This window comes from Typopeltis vanoorti, chromosome 12 (assembly GCF_054136105.1).
Source record: "Typopeltis vanoorti isolate ZY-2024b chromosome 12, IOZ_Tvanoo_1.0, whole genome shotgun sequence".
Classification (NCBI taxonomy): Eukaryota; Metazoa; Arthropoda; class Arachnida; order Uropygi; family Thelyphonidae; genus Typopeltis; species Typopeltis vanoorti.
In genome coordinates, this window is record NC_143560.1 from 51,777,416 (window position 1) to 51,795,995 (window position 18,580).

The 18,580-nt window shown below is 33.7% G+C and overlaps 1 protein-coding gene across 3 annotated transcripts in view; it reads left to right on the forward strand.

Annotated features, from left to right (window-relative positions):
* GrlHz (Gustatory receptor-like Holozoa) overlaps window positions 1-18,580 on the forward strand; it is a 253,757-nt gene that overhangs the window by 29,741 nt on the left and 205,436 nt on the right. For all 3 annotated transcript variants that reach the window (XM_090401540.1, XM_090401539.1, XM_090401538.1), the window contains exon 2: window positions 16,504-16,655. In XM_090401540.1, coding sequence (XP_090257666.1) covers window positions 16,548-16,655 — 108 coding nt within the window. In that variant the 5' untranslated portion in view covers window positions 16,504-16,547. The remainder of the gene's footprint in view (window positions 1-16,503; window positions 16,656-18,580) is intronic.

Here is an 18,580-nt window from a genome sequence, read left to right on the forward strand (position 1 = left end):
CCATACAAGTTCTACCATGACAGGGTATGACACATCTTTTCATACCCTGTCATTGTACGACATATCTTTTCATACGTAACTCTCTATTCTTGAGAGACATTTGTGACATTAAATTAAGAATTATAAACATGTTAACACAAGATTATTTTAATGTTTGCCAAATATTTCAATCTGAAACTAACAGACTATCCTCAGTGGCTTGATAGGAACAGTTTTTACAAGGTGGATTACAAACAATTGATCATTCAAAAGTAGAACGAGCAGCATGATGTTACATTGCTAAGCATTAGAGAGAGGTAAATTTCATCAGAGTGATGAATAAATTATAGGCATTAATTCACAATTTCATATAACAATCTGATGTTACATCTTTTATAATATCAATTAAAGATAACATTAGACTAATGTAAGAATTAAAGGTCTCAATTAAAAAAAAAAGTTTTTTTAGTGTGTTATACAGATTAAACTTTCCCATATTTTTGACAAGGATATACAATCATTTCGATTCAAGTTAGGGCATTGAAGTAAGGCCTCAGCACTCTCTTTGAATAGGCGTTCGAATATATAGCAACATCTATGTAGAAGGCGAGTCTTGTGGCTTGTCTCTATCCTGTGCTGCACCAATTCAGACTTATCGAATTTGTTATGAAGAATGTATGATTGATGTTCTTGTATTCTATTTTCTATAGAGCGTCCAGTTTGTCCAAAGTACGACAGACTGCAGTTACAAGGAACTTGATATACAGAGATAATAGGGATATATTCGATTCCTACAATCCAATCCAGAACAACAAAGAATCAATATGTCGAGTTCCAATTCCATATATTTCCAGGATTTCAGAACCAATTTCAAGAATTCTGAAGAAATATGATTTAACAGCCACTTATATCCCTATTAACAAAATATCCACCTATTTCCCCTATTCTAAAGATAAACACTCCCTGGTGTATATCAAGTTTCTTGTAACTGCAATCTGTCATACTTTGGACAAACCGGACGCTCTATAGAAAAAAGAATACAAGCACATCAATCATACATTCTTCACAACAAATCCAATAAGTCTGGATTGGTGCAGCACGGGATAGAGACAAGCCACAACATTCTCTGGTCCAAGACTTGCCTTCTACATAGATGTTGCTATAAATTTGAATGCCTATTCAAAGAGAGTGCTGAGGCCTTACTTCAATGCTCTAACTTGAATCAAAATGATTGTATATCCTTGTCAAAAATATGGGAAAGTTTCATCCGTATAACACACACACAAAAAAAAAAAAAAAAAAATTGTATATATATATATATATATATATATTAATGTTTATTATATACTTGGTAGAACTGTATACAGTTCTACCAAGATTAAATGACTTTATACCGAGAATGACAAATTTATTGTTAAGATACGACTAGTTTCGTTGAAATACAACTTCTTCAGGTATCATAGGCAAAGAATAAAATAAAAAATAACAGACACATGAAAAAATACATTAACAGATCTAGTATAAAACACAAAAGTACATTTAAAAAAGGAATGCATGCTAGAGTTCCAAATGAAGTTGACTACATGCGTGAGCTAGTATTAGCGCACCAGTATTGGACAGTGGCAATGTGCGCATCAGAAATATTATAGCAATGGCTGTTATTAATATGAGACGAATCAAGCGATATTTCTCTAGATTCAATTATTCTTCTTTCCAGTTCATCATAGCACACATGGATATTAGAGGTTTTTTGCCAGTCAATGATGTGTTGGCGGCCATCATCTGAGTTGATGGAGAAGAGAACGTGGCTAGAGAGAGAGTGCTGGCTCTGGTTCTGTTGTAAGAAATGTCTCTTTGATGTTCTTCCATGCGTAAAAGGATGGATTTAGCAGTTTCGCTGTAATATGGTTTGCCACAATCACACAAAATCTTATAGACTCCTGGATACTGAGTAGGAAGATGTTTCATTTTAGGTCTACTTAGTATGGGGCGAAGTTTAGGGAACATAGTGAAGCAAGTTCTAATGTTGAATTTCTGAAGCATTTTTGCCAGTTTCGGGGGGGGGGGAGAGAGAGCTGATGTATGGTAACGAAATAAAACCTCTTGGTGGAGAAGAATCTTCAAGAGCAGTTGGGTGGTGGACAGAGAGAAATTTATTAATCTTTTTAAGAGAGAATCCATTGTTAACGAAAGACTTTTTAAGAAAATTGAGTTCATATTCAATTTCTGTTTCATCTGTTAATAAAGATCTGGCACGATGTGCCAGGGTTGAAATAATACCGAACTTTTGTGGAGGGTAGTGATGGGAAGAAGCATGAAGGTATCTGTCTGTGTCAGTGGGTTTTCTAAAAATGAAGATTTTGATGTTCTCAGCGCATCTTGTAAGTTTTAAGTCCAGAAAGGGAAGACATTCGTCGTATTCTAGTTCACAGGTGAAGTTGATTTTCCTGATGAAACTTGTTGAGGTTGTTGATACCGTGTTCCCTGATGAGAAATACATCGTCAATGTAACGATACCAAACTTTAGGTTTAAGAGGTGAGGAATTAATAGCTTTTTCTTCAAAATCTTTAAGAAATATGTCAGGAAGAGTCGGAGAGAGAGCGAGCTGCCCATAGCTAAACCTGAGTTTTGTTTATAAATCTTGTTATCGTATTTGAAGTATCCTGAGTTCACACAGTGAGAAAGTAAGGAGAAAAGTTTCTTGGATAGTTTCCTCTGGAGAAGGTATAGAACTTCTTGAGTAGGGACATTTGTGAAGAGGGAAACAGTATCGAAACTTGCCATATGATCTGATGTGTTGAGTTTGATGTCTTTAATTTTTGAGACAAAATCAGCTGAATTTTTACATGAGAAAAGGAGGTACCACAACAGTTTTTTAAAAAGGATGCGAGGTATTTTGAGAGGTTGTAAGTAGGGGAGTTTATGCCTTCAACGATAGGTCTAAGTGGAGAGTTTAATTTATGGATCTTAGGGAGTCCATATATCCTAGGGATTAGAGGATGAAATGACCCAAGGGAAAGACTGGTTTTAGATCTTTCTCTTTAAGAATTTGGTAAACTGCTTTTAAATGTATCACTAAAATCGTTAAAAAATTTCCACTCTGTTATTCTAGCTAAAATTTCATTATCAAGTTTGTGGTCATTTGTAATGATTTGCCCAAGATATTTGTATGAAACTTGCTATTTCAATCTGTCTTTGATTTATTTAAGTTTTTTGTTTTCATTCCGGATATTCGGTATTTTCATCATCATCATCATGCGTATCAAGGATTTAGGCCTAGCATGGCTTGTTCTGGCCTTAGAAGTCATCGTTGAATCATTTAAGAGGGCGTCCTGGTTTTCTTTTTCCTAATGGCTTGTATTTTAAGGCTTGTTTTGGTAATCTTTCTGTTTTCATTCTTTGAATGTGTTCCATCCATTTATGTTTATATTTTTTAATTTTTTCTATTACTGGTTCTTGGTTTAATTCTTTCATAATATCATTGTTTCTTTTGTGATCAAATAGGGTATACTTCGCAGTTTTTCTCATAAACTTCATTTCTGCTGTTGTTAATCTCTGTTTGTCTTTTTGTTTTATTGTCCAGATTTCGCTTCCATACATTAAGACTGGTAAGGCTAATGTATTGTATACTTTTAGTCTGGTTTGTTTTTGAACTAGGTTTGGTTTAAATATAGAGTTAATTACACCTGTTATTTTTAAATATTTTGCAATTTTTATTTATATCTTTTTCATTTTCATATGTGATCATACATCTAGGTAGTTAAATGAGTTCACCTGTTCTAAGATCTTGTTATCTATTACTATTTTAGTTCTTGCTGGATCTTGTCTTTAAAGGCCATAGTTTTTGATTTTTCTGTTGATATTTTCATACCATAATCTTTGGATATCTCATTTAGATCTAAAATAGCTTTCTGTAAGTTATCTCCAGAATTTGTAATTATTATTTGGTCATCGGCAAAGAGGAGAGTGCTTAAGTTAGCTGTAGGAGAAGGTTTAATTCCTTGATGTAAATGTTTATTCCATTTTATTATTATTTCATTTAAGTAGATATTAAAAAGGTATTTTCACTACACATTATTTTTGATTTGTCCATATTTATTTGCAGGCCCATCTTCAAACTTACTTCATTTAATTCAATAATCATGTGTTCTAATTCTTTTGGTGACTTTGCTATTAGTATAATATAATCAGCAAATTGTAGATTACTTAAGTATTCTCCATCCTTTTTTACCCAGTTCAGTTTTCTCATGGCATATTCATGGGTTGTAGCAAATAATTTTTTGAGATGGAGTTGGAGTCTTCCTATCTGACTCCTCTTTTTATTTATCTTTCTTTTCCATTTAAATTTATTACTGCTGAACCTCTCTCATACATATATGAGTTAATATATGAATATAAATATTATCTATTCCTATACATTTTAAAGCTTCTAGCATTTTACACTATGAAAGCCAAAGAAATTGGAATATTATATTCTTTTGTTTTTTCCATTAGTAGATTTCAGGTTTGTAAAGGATGTTCTGAAATCTGCCTATTCTTTTGGTTGATGGAAATTTAATATATTGAATTAAATTTCAATATGTTAAAGTTGAAATTTAAATAAAAAAAAATTGTAAAAAGCTTATAAAAGACTGGGAGAAGAGTTATAGATCTATAATTTCTTATGTCAGTTTTTATCACTTTTCTTCTATAGAAGGATGATTTTTTTTCAGTATTCCAACTTTTAGGAATTCTTCCTGTTCTTGAATACTCAGTGTACAATTGTTAGTTTTTTTATATTTTTAAAAATATTTCTATTAGTATTCCATCAAGTCCAGGTGACTTTCCATTTTTCATTTTTGTAAGCGCATGTTTCACATCGTCATCTTTGACTGTGCATTCATTATAGTTTTCAATATCATTTTCTCCATTATTGTTCTGTATTACCTTCCCCTTATTTGTATATAATTCTTGATAAAAGCTATAATCTCTAGCATGATTGTTCTATTTGTAATCATGTTGAAAGTTTTTTCATTTGGTTATACTATAAATTAAAAATGCCAAGAAATTATATTCTTGATTTCATCCTTTATCCAAATGTAAGCAAACAAAGTTTGCACATGAAGTCACTTCGCATCTGGGCTACTTGTATATAGAGGCTGATGACTTCACATCAATTGCCTTAGTATTCCATAAAGCAAAGCACATATCCTTGTAGACACATATAATGCTATGCATTATGCCAGTTTCAATCTTTATTGAGTATTGAGGGCTCCCACTGATGAGATCTTTACTAATAAGGTGTGTGTGTGTGTGTGTGTGTGTGTTGTCAGGTCTCCTAATGTACGGGTTGAGTTAATGTATTTGCAGATAAAATAGTGATAATATATGTGATCAGTGATATTATTATTTTTGATCAAACACATACCAATCCAACATATAATTACTATGTCAGGAGTTTAATATGAGATCTTTACTAATAAGGTATGTGTGTGTTGTCAGGTCTCCTAATGGGTTGAGTTGATGTATTTGCAAATAAAATAGTATATGTGATCAGATAATAAGATAATATATGTGATCAGTGATATTATTATTTTTGATCAAACACATACCAATCCAACATATAATTACTATGTTATTATTACTATGTCAGGAGTTTAATATATATATATATATATATATATGGTTAATGTCTCACTGATATGGGTGCATATAAACTTTTAGAAATTTAAATATAACCAAATAAAGAATTGCTCTTAATTATTGGTTTCTAATATATTTTTCATAATATCCTAAATGAAACAGATCCTCCCTCGACCTTTTACAGAGTTTTTGGTTTTGATGGAAGCATATATTACAATTTGTCGTATCTGCCTCACATGCAAATAGGAAGCACAAGATAAATTCTTGTGTCCTACACCAAGGTCAAGTATAGCATGAGACATGTAATTTATTCCTGCCCATCACGAATGTGTCAAAACCAATAAAGGCAACATCTACAATAGCTTCCTATATCACGAAGCTAGCAGAGAACAGTAACAGTGGCTATTGGAAGACCTATTTTCACAATAAAAGAGCACTCACAACAGCTGAAAGATTACAGACGTCCACTGTATGGACAAAATCTAGCTAGATAGAATTGTCCCTTATGATTCTGCGCTAATTAATGCTGCTTCACTAATCATCTTCGGAATGATTAATGCAGCAGCAACTCACCAACCTAGGACTCTGGCAAAAATCACTTGATGACTAATACCTAGAATGATATGCAACTACCACTGCCACAAGAGGAGCACAATCTGGCAAGCATTTTGATAGGAATACTTAGAACAAGCTAAGGATGAAGACAGAAAAATTCAAACAAAATTTCAGATATGAAAGATTTGGATTTCTGCAAGTGTGTGAAATAGAAATCATGGAGCATCTTTTGATATGCCAAAAACTGGAACAATCTTGCACAACCAAAGACTTGGCCAAGCATGCACATACTACCTATCCAGTGTGTAAATTTCTGGTTTCACATCTAAATTTGAACATTAATTCCTATACATTTTAACTTTGTATAATTAATATCCTTTTGCTGCATGTTGCAAATGTTGCTGCTTGCTGTATGATTTGTATAATTTAGTTATGAATTTTGCATTGTTCCCAATGCACACAAAATAAATATGAACAAATGAAAAGCTTGGAATGGAAATCCACTGCAAATGAAAAATTTAAATCACAACCTTCAAGAGGAAAGCAATACTCACATTTTTCAGGAATTCACAAAGATCGATCCCTAAATATTATGAGGAAAGAGGTGTGACAGTAGATACAGAGCACATTATGTTGATCTGTTGAATGAAAGCTAAAGTACCAATGATTCAAAGTAAATAGAAATAACTGCTTTCATGAAGTTTTCCATAGACATAGTTTGACTGATGGACAGGTATCAGAAAGTGGTAATGTGAGGAGTGTGAATCTAATTTAAGGTGACCAGTAGTGTATCCTAGGGATCAGTCCTTGGACCTCTGTTTTTAATCTATACATTAATGATATTGGAAAAGACCTGACCGGAGGTGTTCAATTGCTTGTTGATGATGATGCAAAGACATACAGGGCAATTACAAAATGATTTGAACAGAATGGAACTGTGATCAAATGATAGTGGCTGTAACAGGTTTTTAAGTGTAAAAAAAAAAGAAATCAGACAGATGCTTCACTTACAGAGCTTAAAGCTAAATGTCATTCAAGAACTGACTGAAAGATTTCTGTGAGGAATTAAGTTAAGGGGATAATAAAAATCCTTCATTGTTTTGGGGCCGGATGCAGGGCTCGGCGATCGAGGTCTGTTGGGGTCTGGGGGGTTTCGTGCTGAGGAGCTGTCGTTGGGTCAGCGCCTGGGTGGTGCAGCACTGGGGCAACTCGGAGCGGGGGTGGAGCGGGCTCCATCACTGTCCTTAGTGTTTTCTCATAATGTGAAATGCAGCTCCTAGGAGTTCCAGGTCTACCTACTCACTGATGAGACCTCAATAAAGGTCGAAACCAGTCTGGGCAGTGACCTCTCCTCATAATTAAAACAGTAATACATCTCCTAGGAGCTGCGTTTTGCATTGTGAGAAGGTGTTGAGGATGGTGATGGAGCTTGCTCCACCTTTACTCCAGGTTTCCCTGGTGTTGTGCTGCCCAGGTGTTGACCTGCGTTTGAACTCGCCGATGGTTCTTCGGCGTGGGACTCTTGGATTTTGATGGATTTTGGTCTCCGAGTTTCGTGTCCGGCTTTGGAACAATGAAGGATTTGTTATCCCCTTAACTTAATTTACGCTGCCAGAAAAATAGCCTCTTGGCTCTCTTTATCTGTGAGGATATATTTCCTAATGTCCGCTCAGTGATCCTATTATGGAATATGGGAAGAAGAAGTGTAAAGTTATACACTCTTGCATGATGAGATTTCCCATATTATATTGGTGGGATTATGCTACAAGAAACTGATGGGATTAGGGATCCTAGAGTTATAGCGGATAAGAATCTGAAGTTCAAAGGTCACACTGCAAAAATTGTAAATACAACTCAAAAGATAATTGTGATGTTAAAATGCATATTGACATGTAGGGATAAGGAAGTCAGTCTGTCTCTTTACACAGCTTTGATACAACTGCATCTTGGCTAATGTGTGTAGATCCAATTTTCTGGGTTTGGAGGGGATAAAGAAGCCGTGGAAAGGGTACAAAGAAGAGTAACAAAGTTGATATTGATATGTGGTAAATAGGATAAACAGGAGTGATATGATAGAGGTTTATAAACTGAAAAGGCTTTATAGGATATCAACATTTATATGGAAGAGGAAAAGGAGACATTCATGGAAATTAAGTTTGTGTGCAGTTAAGAACCAGATTTTTCTCTTACCAAGCAATGAATGAGTGGACCAGTTTTCCTGTTAAAGTAGTGAGTGCATCTAGTTTCAATAAGTTGAAGAGAAGGTATGACAGCTGGTTTGGGTGATGTGTGGCCTCCCTTGATGAGTCCTTGACTCCCTGGAGGTCTTAGATAATAATAATAATATTTGAAATGTTAATTAAAATTGAATTTCCACAATTAATAAAATTATTTGGCAATATATATGAAAATAGCTATCACAGCAAAAACTAGTCATACATCTCTAGAATGGATAAAAATAAATAGAGGAGTAAGGTAGGAATGCAGCTTGTCTCGAGTCCTTTTTTTGTATAAATATTAATATTAAAAGAATGGCAGTGTGTAAATAACACAGGAATACAATTAGAACTAACAATACATTTGATTGTCTGCATGTAATAATTACTAATATGGAAGAGGAATTTCAGTTAATTTTATACAGCCTTGACAAGGCTGTTACCAAATATGGAAGGAAAATGTCTACTGAAAAAAAAAAAAAAAATTTTTTTTTTTTCCCAAAAGTAAAAGAAAGGAACCAACAAGAAGCAAATTAGATCTGAATAACAAACTGATTAAACAAGCTAATAATTTTAATTATCTTGGCTGGAGACATAACATAAAATTAATAAATTCACCAAAATTATAAGGCATGATTATTGAACCTATAATTTTGAACCAAATTTAGTATAAAGAAATACAAGATCAAGAATATTAATTGTGAAGTGATTGTGAATATTAATAGTGAAGTGAAGCACAGATGATGAAAAAATAGATCGACAAAGAAGAACATCAGCAGAAATGAAATTTTTAAGAACATCAGGTATACTAAACTAGATTATAGAAACAGAAATTTTACGAACATTATAACTTGAATCATCTTTACAAACAATAGATAATTGTAGAAACAAAATGGATTCAACATGTGAATAGAATGTCATTAAATAGGTTGCCAAAAAAGAATACTAAAATATAAACCAAAGGGAAAAAAAAACAGAATAAGATCCTTATAGTGTGAGACCAGAACAGGCCAGTAGACTTAATACCATGAAAAGAAGAAATGTTGTACAACTTACAATCTCTCAGTCCACTTTTTCCCACACGGGAGCATTCCTTCTACTTTCTAGCTGGTCAGTTCTATGTTTCCTGTACCAATACTCTCACTTGTCCATATAGTAACAACCTCTTCTAGTGCCTGCACCTCTTGTTTAGATGTAACCCATCATTTGCATGCAGATCTTTGCTCTCATCACACTCAATGCATCCATGTAATCCATTTCTGTCCTCCTGCACATTTAAGATCCACACATTGATCTTAAATCTTTCACAATCTGATTCACACTGCCTCTTGAATCCTTTGCACCAACTATAACATTCTACTTGCACATCCTGAATTCTCAAATTGCCATACTTTTACACTCTGTACATTTCTCTTTGTTCCTCTCTCACTGGCATTTCTTCCACTTTACTATCCTCATATCTGTCTATCTTTCCTTTCTCCTGTCTCATTTTCTCTCTTTCCCTTACTCTCCCATTCTCATACCTTCCTCTCACTTTTGCTCTTTCCCTTACTCTTTCATTCTCTATCTTCTCATCCTTTTGTTCTTTTTTTGTTGTTGTTGCTTCTATTCTCTCTCTCTCTGTTACTGTCTCATTATTATGACTTTTTCTCACTTTTAATCTCGTTCAGATTACATCATTTAATCTTGTTTGAAGTTTTTTGATCTCTTCATTCCTCAAGTCACTTTTCATGCTTTTGGCTTCCTTTCTCCATATCTATCTCTGTCTCTCTCAAAACCATTCACCCAACAGTCAATTATCACACTATCTAGGGGTAAATCCATTAAATACTTTTTCATATTGTTCTCATCTTCAGTCATGCTATTTGCATCCCTCTACTGTTACTCACTCACTTCCAGCATACTGGCTCTGTTGTTTCTAAAACCTGACATATGCTCAGGTCATCCCAACACTTTCCATTGTCTACATTGTTATCTACATATGCATGCTTCCTTTTTCACCTGTCACATTTTTAATTGAAAGGATATATATGTGCTACAGGTATAGCATATATTAGCACTCAATCGAATCCTGTATTATGCTATGCTATGCCAATATAATTATTAAATGGTGGTAGAGCTGAACAACAGTTTACTGGGCAATGGAGTTGGCAGCCACCATAATAGCAACAAAGGTCAACTCAATGAGAAAAGATAGAAAATGCTACAAAAACAGTTGCACATTTCATATTAACACACTTCTTACTCACACTATTATTATTATTATTCAGGCCTGCATGGAGTCAAAAGAGCATCGAGGGAGATCCTTCCTAATAAACACAAAGTCAACTCTAATAAATTTAGTTTAATCCTTTATCCAAGTGTGAGCAAACAAAGTTTGCACCTGAAAATATCTTACTTCAGGGCCTGGTTCCCACTGAAGATACCTCAATAAAGGTCGAAATTAGTCTGGGTAGTGGCCCTTCCCTTAATGCATAACATTATACATATCTGTAAGGAGATGTGTTTTGCATTATGGGAGATACGGAGATGGGAGTGATGTTAGCTTGGTCCACCTTTGCTACGAGTTGCCCGGTGTTGTACTACTTTACCCCTGTCCTGAAGATATTTTCAGGCACAAACTTTGTTTGCTCACACTTGGATAAAGGATTAAACTAAATTTATTATAGTCTAAGCAAGTGAAAAATAAACTATCAATATCTTTCTCTGAATCCAGAGTAATTTAATAAAAAGGTGGCACACCTTTTGGCAACTCCTATAGGTAAAGATGACCTGCCATTGCTTCTGCCTGGTATCTCCACTTCAGGGTCTGGCTCCCACTGAAGAGACCTCAATAAAGGTTGAAACTAGTCTGGGTTTCAACCTTTATGTTATGCATCAAGGCCCTTCCCTTGATGCATAACATTATACATATCTGCAAGGAGATGTGAAAATTTATTTATCACTAGGTTAGACTATAATAGATTTAGTTTAATCCTTTATCCCAAAAAGGTGATAAACCTTTTGGCAACTCCCATAGGCACAGATGACTTGCTACTGCTTCTGCCTGGTATCTCCAGCTCTGGGCCTGGCTCCCACTGAAGAGACCTCAATAAAGGTCGAAACTAGTCTGGGTAGATGGCCAATCCCTTTAATGCATAACAGTATACATATCCACATAGGAAATGTGTTTTGCATTATGGGAGATACTGGGTTAGAAGTGCCTGGTAGCTTGCTCCACCTTTGCCACGAGTTGCCTTGGTGTTGCACTACTCACTGGATAAGATAGTACAACACTATATTTAGTCCTGAAGATATTTTCAGGCGCAAACTTTGTTTGCTCTCACTGGGATAAAGGATTAAACTAAATCTATTATAGTCTAACCTAGTGATAAATAAATTTTCACATCTTTCTCTAAATCCAGAGTAATTTTTTAAAAAAAGGTGATAAACCTTTTGGCAACTCCCATAGGCACAGATGACTTGCTACTGCTTCTGCCTGGTATCTCCAGCTCTGGGCCTGGCTCCCACTGAAGAGACCTCAATAAAGGTCGAAACTAGTCTGGGTAGATGGCCAATCCCTTTAATGCATAACAGTATACATATCCACATAGGAAATGTGTTTTGCATTATGGGAGATACTGGGTTAGAAGTGCCTGGTAGCTTGCTCCACCTTTGCCACGAGTTGCCTTGGTGTTGCACTACTCACTGGATAAGATAGTACAACACTATATTTAGTCCTGAAGATATTTTCAGGCGCAAACTTTGTTTGCTCTCACTGGGATAAAGGATTAAACTAAATCTATTATTATTGCAAGGAGATGTGTTTTGAATTATGGGAGATACTGAGATAGGAGTGATGTTAGTTTGGTCCACCTTTGCTACGAGTTGCACCTTACCCCTGTCCTGAAGATATTTTCAGGTGCAAACTTTGTTTGCTCACACTTGGATAAAGGATTAAACAAAATTTATTATAGTCTAACCAAGTGAAAAATAAACTATCAACAAAGTCAACTCATTGACCATTCTTGCTCTCGCCACTGTCAGGCAACTATCCTAAAGCTTAATCTAATATGCCAGTCTGGTTGGCTGAGTGGTTAGGCTATCTGCTCTCCGGCCAAAAGGCTGCAGGTTTGAATCCTGCTGTGGACATGGATGCTTGTGATTGTCTGTGAAAATAATAATGGTGGTGGTGGACAGTAGATGGCATTGGTGTAGATTATATTGGTGTAACTGCGGTTTGCTGTAGTTGCCAGGTTGAGATTGAGAGTTGTAGAGTTGGTGCCCTCCCTCGATGAGTCTTTGGACTCCTTGGAGGTGTCACGTAATAGTAATAATAAATTAATTTATAAAAAAAAGCTTATTAATACTAAAAAAAACTTTTTTGTTGCATCTTGCTCAAAAAACTTACTTTTGAATACCAAAGATCTCATATTAGCAGAACCTTTAATTAAAAACATAAAAAGATTCTTAGAGATCATATATGTTAGGTAATGCATTACAATGGTAACCCATGCCAAAGCTCATATTATCATTGATGCTATCCAAAAGACCTCTCCTTTCTCTTTCTCTCTGATCAGTTGATCACAAATGTTCAATTCTTTCTTTATACAATGACTGTTCTTCTAAACCGGTTTCCATCATTACTCCATGCTCTTCTTAGCCTGTATAAATGCAATTGCTGATCAACATCTGTTCATATTCCATCTTCAAATCTCTTGGACTAGCTTCTCATCCTCTTTCTTCCTGAGCATTCTTTCTTACACACTATTTTTCTCAAGAAAACTAAATTGTTTAACTTTTCAAGAAACATCTGTATCATAATTTATAATAAATTTATGCATAACTGTAGCATATCATTGTCATGTTTATAGTTATGCAACTTCTTGTACATCAGTGTTTAGTTATAACTATACCCCAGTGTGTAGATATGCAGCCTCTTGTGTGGAGAGTTTAAAATATGAACTCCATAAGCTAGGAATACTCTTGAATCCTGTTTAGAAGTATGTAGGCCAAAATATTTGTTTAACCTGTATTTTTCTTTTATTTTTTTTTGAATAAAAATTTTAAATTAACACTAATCTGTATATATATAAAATTCTCCAAGACATTTTCTAGTTAGGAAAAATCAAATTGACTTCAAAAAGGTCAAAAATTTTCACGTGCTATTAGAAGTACTTGGGAATGTTTTCGATTGTTCATTTTAAAGCATATGCTCCCCTGGTGTCAGGAATACTAAACGTTTCCTCTGAAATTTCCCATAATTTGCATAAGCATAAGATTGTGCTTTCCTATAGTTGCATTTGTGATTCTAATGAAAGCAGCTACAAATTTGTTTGAATCATTCATTGCAAAGCTTATGTTTTTTTCATGATTGAAAAAAAACAAACAAAAGTTTTATCTGAAATTTCCCATAATTTATAAAAAAAAGCATAAAAACGTGGTTTTCGATCATTAACATTTAAATTATACTTGACAAAAAATTTATATTTTTGTTTTCATTGTTATTTTACCCAAGTATGCTCACATTAAGGGATGGACTGACCGGACACCTGCCTGGGGCAGCAAACATAGAGGGCACTAGGGCCTTATAATGATTTGCAAATTTCAAATTCAAAAATGACAGTTAACTTTTGGTAAACATCAATTCGCCATTAGAAACTTTATAATTTTTAAAAGCAAGCAATTTGCAGAATATAGTTCCAAATATGTGGGTCGCATTGAGAATTTTGCTGAGCAATTTGGTAGCAATAGCCGAAAGAAGTTTAGCAAATTAAAACTTATCAAAACATATTTGTGATCAACAGTGGGGAGTGAGAGATTAAATTCTTTAGCCTTGTTATCTATTGAAAATGCTGTTGCTTAGAAAATATATATTAGTGAATGAATAAAAGCTTTCAGAGATTTAAAATCAAGAAAAAAAAATCAAAATTATAATAGATTAAATTAAAATTGCCTTGTAAAATTAATAATTTCTCTTTGATCATTTTTATTTGTTTCTTTTTTATGTAGTATATCTGAATAAAAATGATAAGTAGAAATAATGAAGTTATGAAATTATTAATAATTTGAAAAAATACTTATACTTACAATTAGAAAGTACTTAAGTATTAAAAAAAAACAAAAAAAACTTAGGGCTTGGTCTGGTAGTACTGTGTGCTCAGAAAGGTCACAAATTCAAAAAAAAAAAAAAATCTCTGACATTCCCAATTTATACCCATAAATAGAGCTGTAATGCAATGTCTCTATATGTAATTTTTTTTTTTATGTTATTAGCATACCATTGCTTTCTGTAATGGGGATTCTATAAATTCTTCATTTAAGTTTATATTGCCATAATTGAAATACATAATAATTACTTTTGCACTGGCTAAGCTCATTTGCTTTAACATTTTCACATATTCAGATCTACAACACATACTGCTGATCTCTATTAAAATTTAGGATCTCTTATTAAAATTTGTTATTTCAGTTTTGGTTTCAGTCATACAGTACCACTTGTAGTGGCAGAATTAGATAAAATAAAATTACATGTTTAGAATACATAAGCCAAAAACAGGCACATGTTTTGTAAACTTTATTTTTTACAAAAGTACTACTATCATTTGAGTACCTCCATTTGTAGAAGTACCAGTTGGTACTTCTACAAATGTTGGAGTGATTTCTTATAAGTGTTTACATTCAATACAGTGTGAAACTTTAACTCTGAACAATTTCAAACTGTACTGTGTGTAAACACTGATAAGAACCCATCCCACCTATGTATATTTTTGCAGTGAATATGCTGTAATGCATTGATTTTTGTTTTTGGACCTCAGAAAAAATCCCCTCCCCCACTCCCATTCTCACTCACTATATTGGAGGAAAAACATAAGAATAGGATATTATTTATTTATTATTCACCAGCCTGGTTAGCCAAGTAGATATTATTGTTGCTCTCCCACCAGACTTTGGAATCAAGTACTGTTGTAGTTTGGATGTTTGTGAATGTCTTTAGATTAATTTCATCATCTTCAGTAAGTAGGATTGTGTCAGGCCACTTCTTGTTGCGGGGGGGGGGGTGAAAAAATACTTCTTCAGGTGATTTCAACAAAAGTTCTGTAACTGAGAAATGAAAACTTCAACATCTAGTTGTCTTTTAGGGTACATGTATTTGCATCTAAAAAATCTAATCAAGAAGTTCAGTTCTAGAAAAATCAGTATTATTCTTCTAATATGCTAACTAGGTTAGCCAAGTGGTATCATACCCATGTTATCTATATCTATGGAATTCTGCCATGGGTATAGATGTTTGTGACTGTCCTTTAGGTACTAGATAAAGCTACTGTACTGGAAGCAGAAATTGTCTTGAAAAAGGGTTTGCTCTAGACCAGGATTTCTAGATTATTTAACCCTTATCCCAACCATGGTTAAATGTACTATAAGTTTATAACCTTTTGTGGATGAGATTCACATAAGAAAAAAAAAGTTCTCTCTTTGTTCAGCTAAATATAACAATTTCTTAGAGCTGAAACTTTTAGGAAAATTGAGATTAATATCATAATTCAATCCTCTTAATTCTGTGGGAATTGAGTAACCATTTAATTCATTATAATGCCTCCCCCCCCTTTCCACAGTAGTGTGTCAGAATGGTGGGAATTTATTGTATATCTTGATGTCAGAGGTGGTGTTCTGTCTGAAAGCATTTAAATTGATTTGGAAATTTTACAAGATTAATATGGAAGGAGATTATGAATACGGTGGTGAGTGAAAGGCCTTCCCTGGAAGTTGTATAAGGGCATAGTGAAGAGAAGAGTAAATAATAGATGGGTGATGGAATCCACAGCTGTAGTGCATTATAAATAAAAGGAGTTTGCATGAGCTTAAGATTCAATATGACATTTTTTGTTCATTGAAAATCTTCTGCATGAATGGTTGACTAAACAGAGGCTTGTTAATAATAATCAGGAAAACAATTATACTGTATAATGAAAGCCATATGTGGATCATTTTCTCTCTCACACACAGAAAAAGGAACTGTCATCTTGCATCATTTCAACGGGATCTTATCATAGCGTTTTCTTCATGTAAGATTGATTTCTTTTAATATGACAGCATTCTTATTTATATTTTTATGTAATTCATTTTCTGAATTTTATTTATGTTTTACAGGTATTACAGCAAGCAGTCGATTTTTGGCGTCATATGAAATTCCTATGGCATCTGAGGATCATCTACAAGCTCCTTATGCATTGCCTCATTCAGCTTCTGAGAGAGCATTATCACATTCTTTATCTGATGGAGGTGCATATGTAACTATTGATGTAAGAATATTATGTAATACCTTCAACTTTTCTATATTATGAAAATATTGATAGTGTTATTTATAAATGAATTCATCATTAAGCTATTTTAAGGTGAATGTAGCTGAAAAGTGAAATTTTTTTCAGGTATAATTATACAACTTGATATTTTATTTTATATATGATGATGATCATCATCAAATTTTTCCATGTATCCTCATCTTCGATACTACATGAATACTATGATATATGAAAATGTTAACACCTTAACACTAACTTCCTATAAATTTTTCTTGCATCAATCCACGTAGATTTTGATCTCCTGCTTGGTGTTTTTCCTGACATACTGGCATCATATATCTGTTTTATTAACCCTTCTCCCATTTTTTTAATCTGATTTTGTCAGTGCATACCTCTCTAATTTCAGAGAACTCTCATATCTGTGGTATCTAGTCTTTGATCAACTGATTTTTTAATCCTCACCCAAACTCTCAGATCAATGAGTTAAAATTTGTTTTAATACTGTCCTGATTACTACTAGTTAAGTGCTTTGGCTAATTTTTCTCTTATTCCATATAAATTTATTCAGTTGGTTCTCTGCCATATTATTACTTATTCTGATAACTAAAATTAAGGAATTGACAGCGTACACTAGAAATCTAAATTAAATAAACTTTAATATATACTTTCCGATATTTCGGCAAACGTCACGTTGCCATCTTCTTGGGAACTTATTACACAGACATACATAATACACCGCAGCAAGTTCAAATATGAAAGACTATTCATGGAATCAGCCTCAGCCCTTAGGAACATGCCAAACCTCAACAAATTTGGATGCATGAGACTGCCCCAAATTTGGGAAACATTTATCAGAAGAACTTCAGCCCAAAGGCCAAGAACTACCAATATAGCCCGCCAGGGGGGCACCATCAGGGCTTTAGGAAAACGTTAACGTCCTAGCTTCTGTTCTCATTTGCTGTTATGTAGTACTTGTGTGCACTTGTCTTTGTAATAAGTTCCCAAGAAGATGGCAACGTGACGTTTGCCGAAATATCGGAAAGTATATATTAAAGTTTATTTAATTTATATTTCTAGTGTTCGCTGTCAATTCCTTAATTTTAGTTATCATGTATAACCAGCGTATAAGCTTCTCAACAAGAATATTACTTATTCTGTTATCTATTTCCATATTTAATTTGCCATCGTTACTAAAATTCTTTCAAAGTAACTGAAATATTTAACTTACTCTATAGGTTCTCTATTGAGAATAAAGTTCATGTTTTCGATGTTCAAGCCTGTTTTATATATATATATATTTCTAATTTTCATACCAAATTTGTTACAGAAGTTATTCAGTTTAGTAAAAGAATTCTGAAGACCTGTAAGAGAAACATTTAAGAATATAACACCATCTTTTGATCTCTGTTTTTTAATATAAATTAAAAAACTGAGATTAATATCCCGCATTTTAGTATCACATTTAATGCCTTTTTTTTCTCTCCATAATATAATCCATATATGATGAACAATAAATTCCAGTGGGATTAGCATGCATCTTTGCTTTCTATCATATTTTACATCCAATCACCTTCCTTTATATCCTTTAATACTAACTGCTCATTTATAACTTAAATATAGACTACATAGAAGGGAAACAAAGCCAAGAATGTCCTAAAAGGTGGGGTGACGAATTGTCAAATTTTTTTGAGAAAAATTGGTCAACCATTGCCAAGAACATAGAAAGGTGGAAGGAAACTGGAGGAGGTCTTCATCCAGCAGTGGACAGAAAATGGCTGAAAAGAAGAAAAAGAAGAAGATATAGATTGCACTGCATAATATCTCATTTACCACATAAATGTAGCATTTTTAACACTTTTTGTCTCTTGAAATTTTATGTTTTTTGAAATTTACAAAATCGAAACACAGATCACTGTTATATTTCT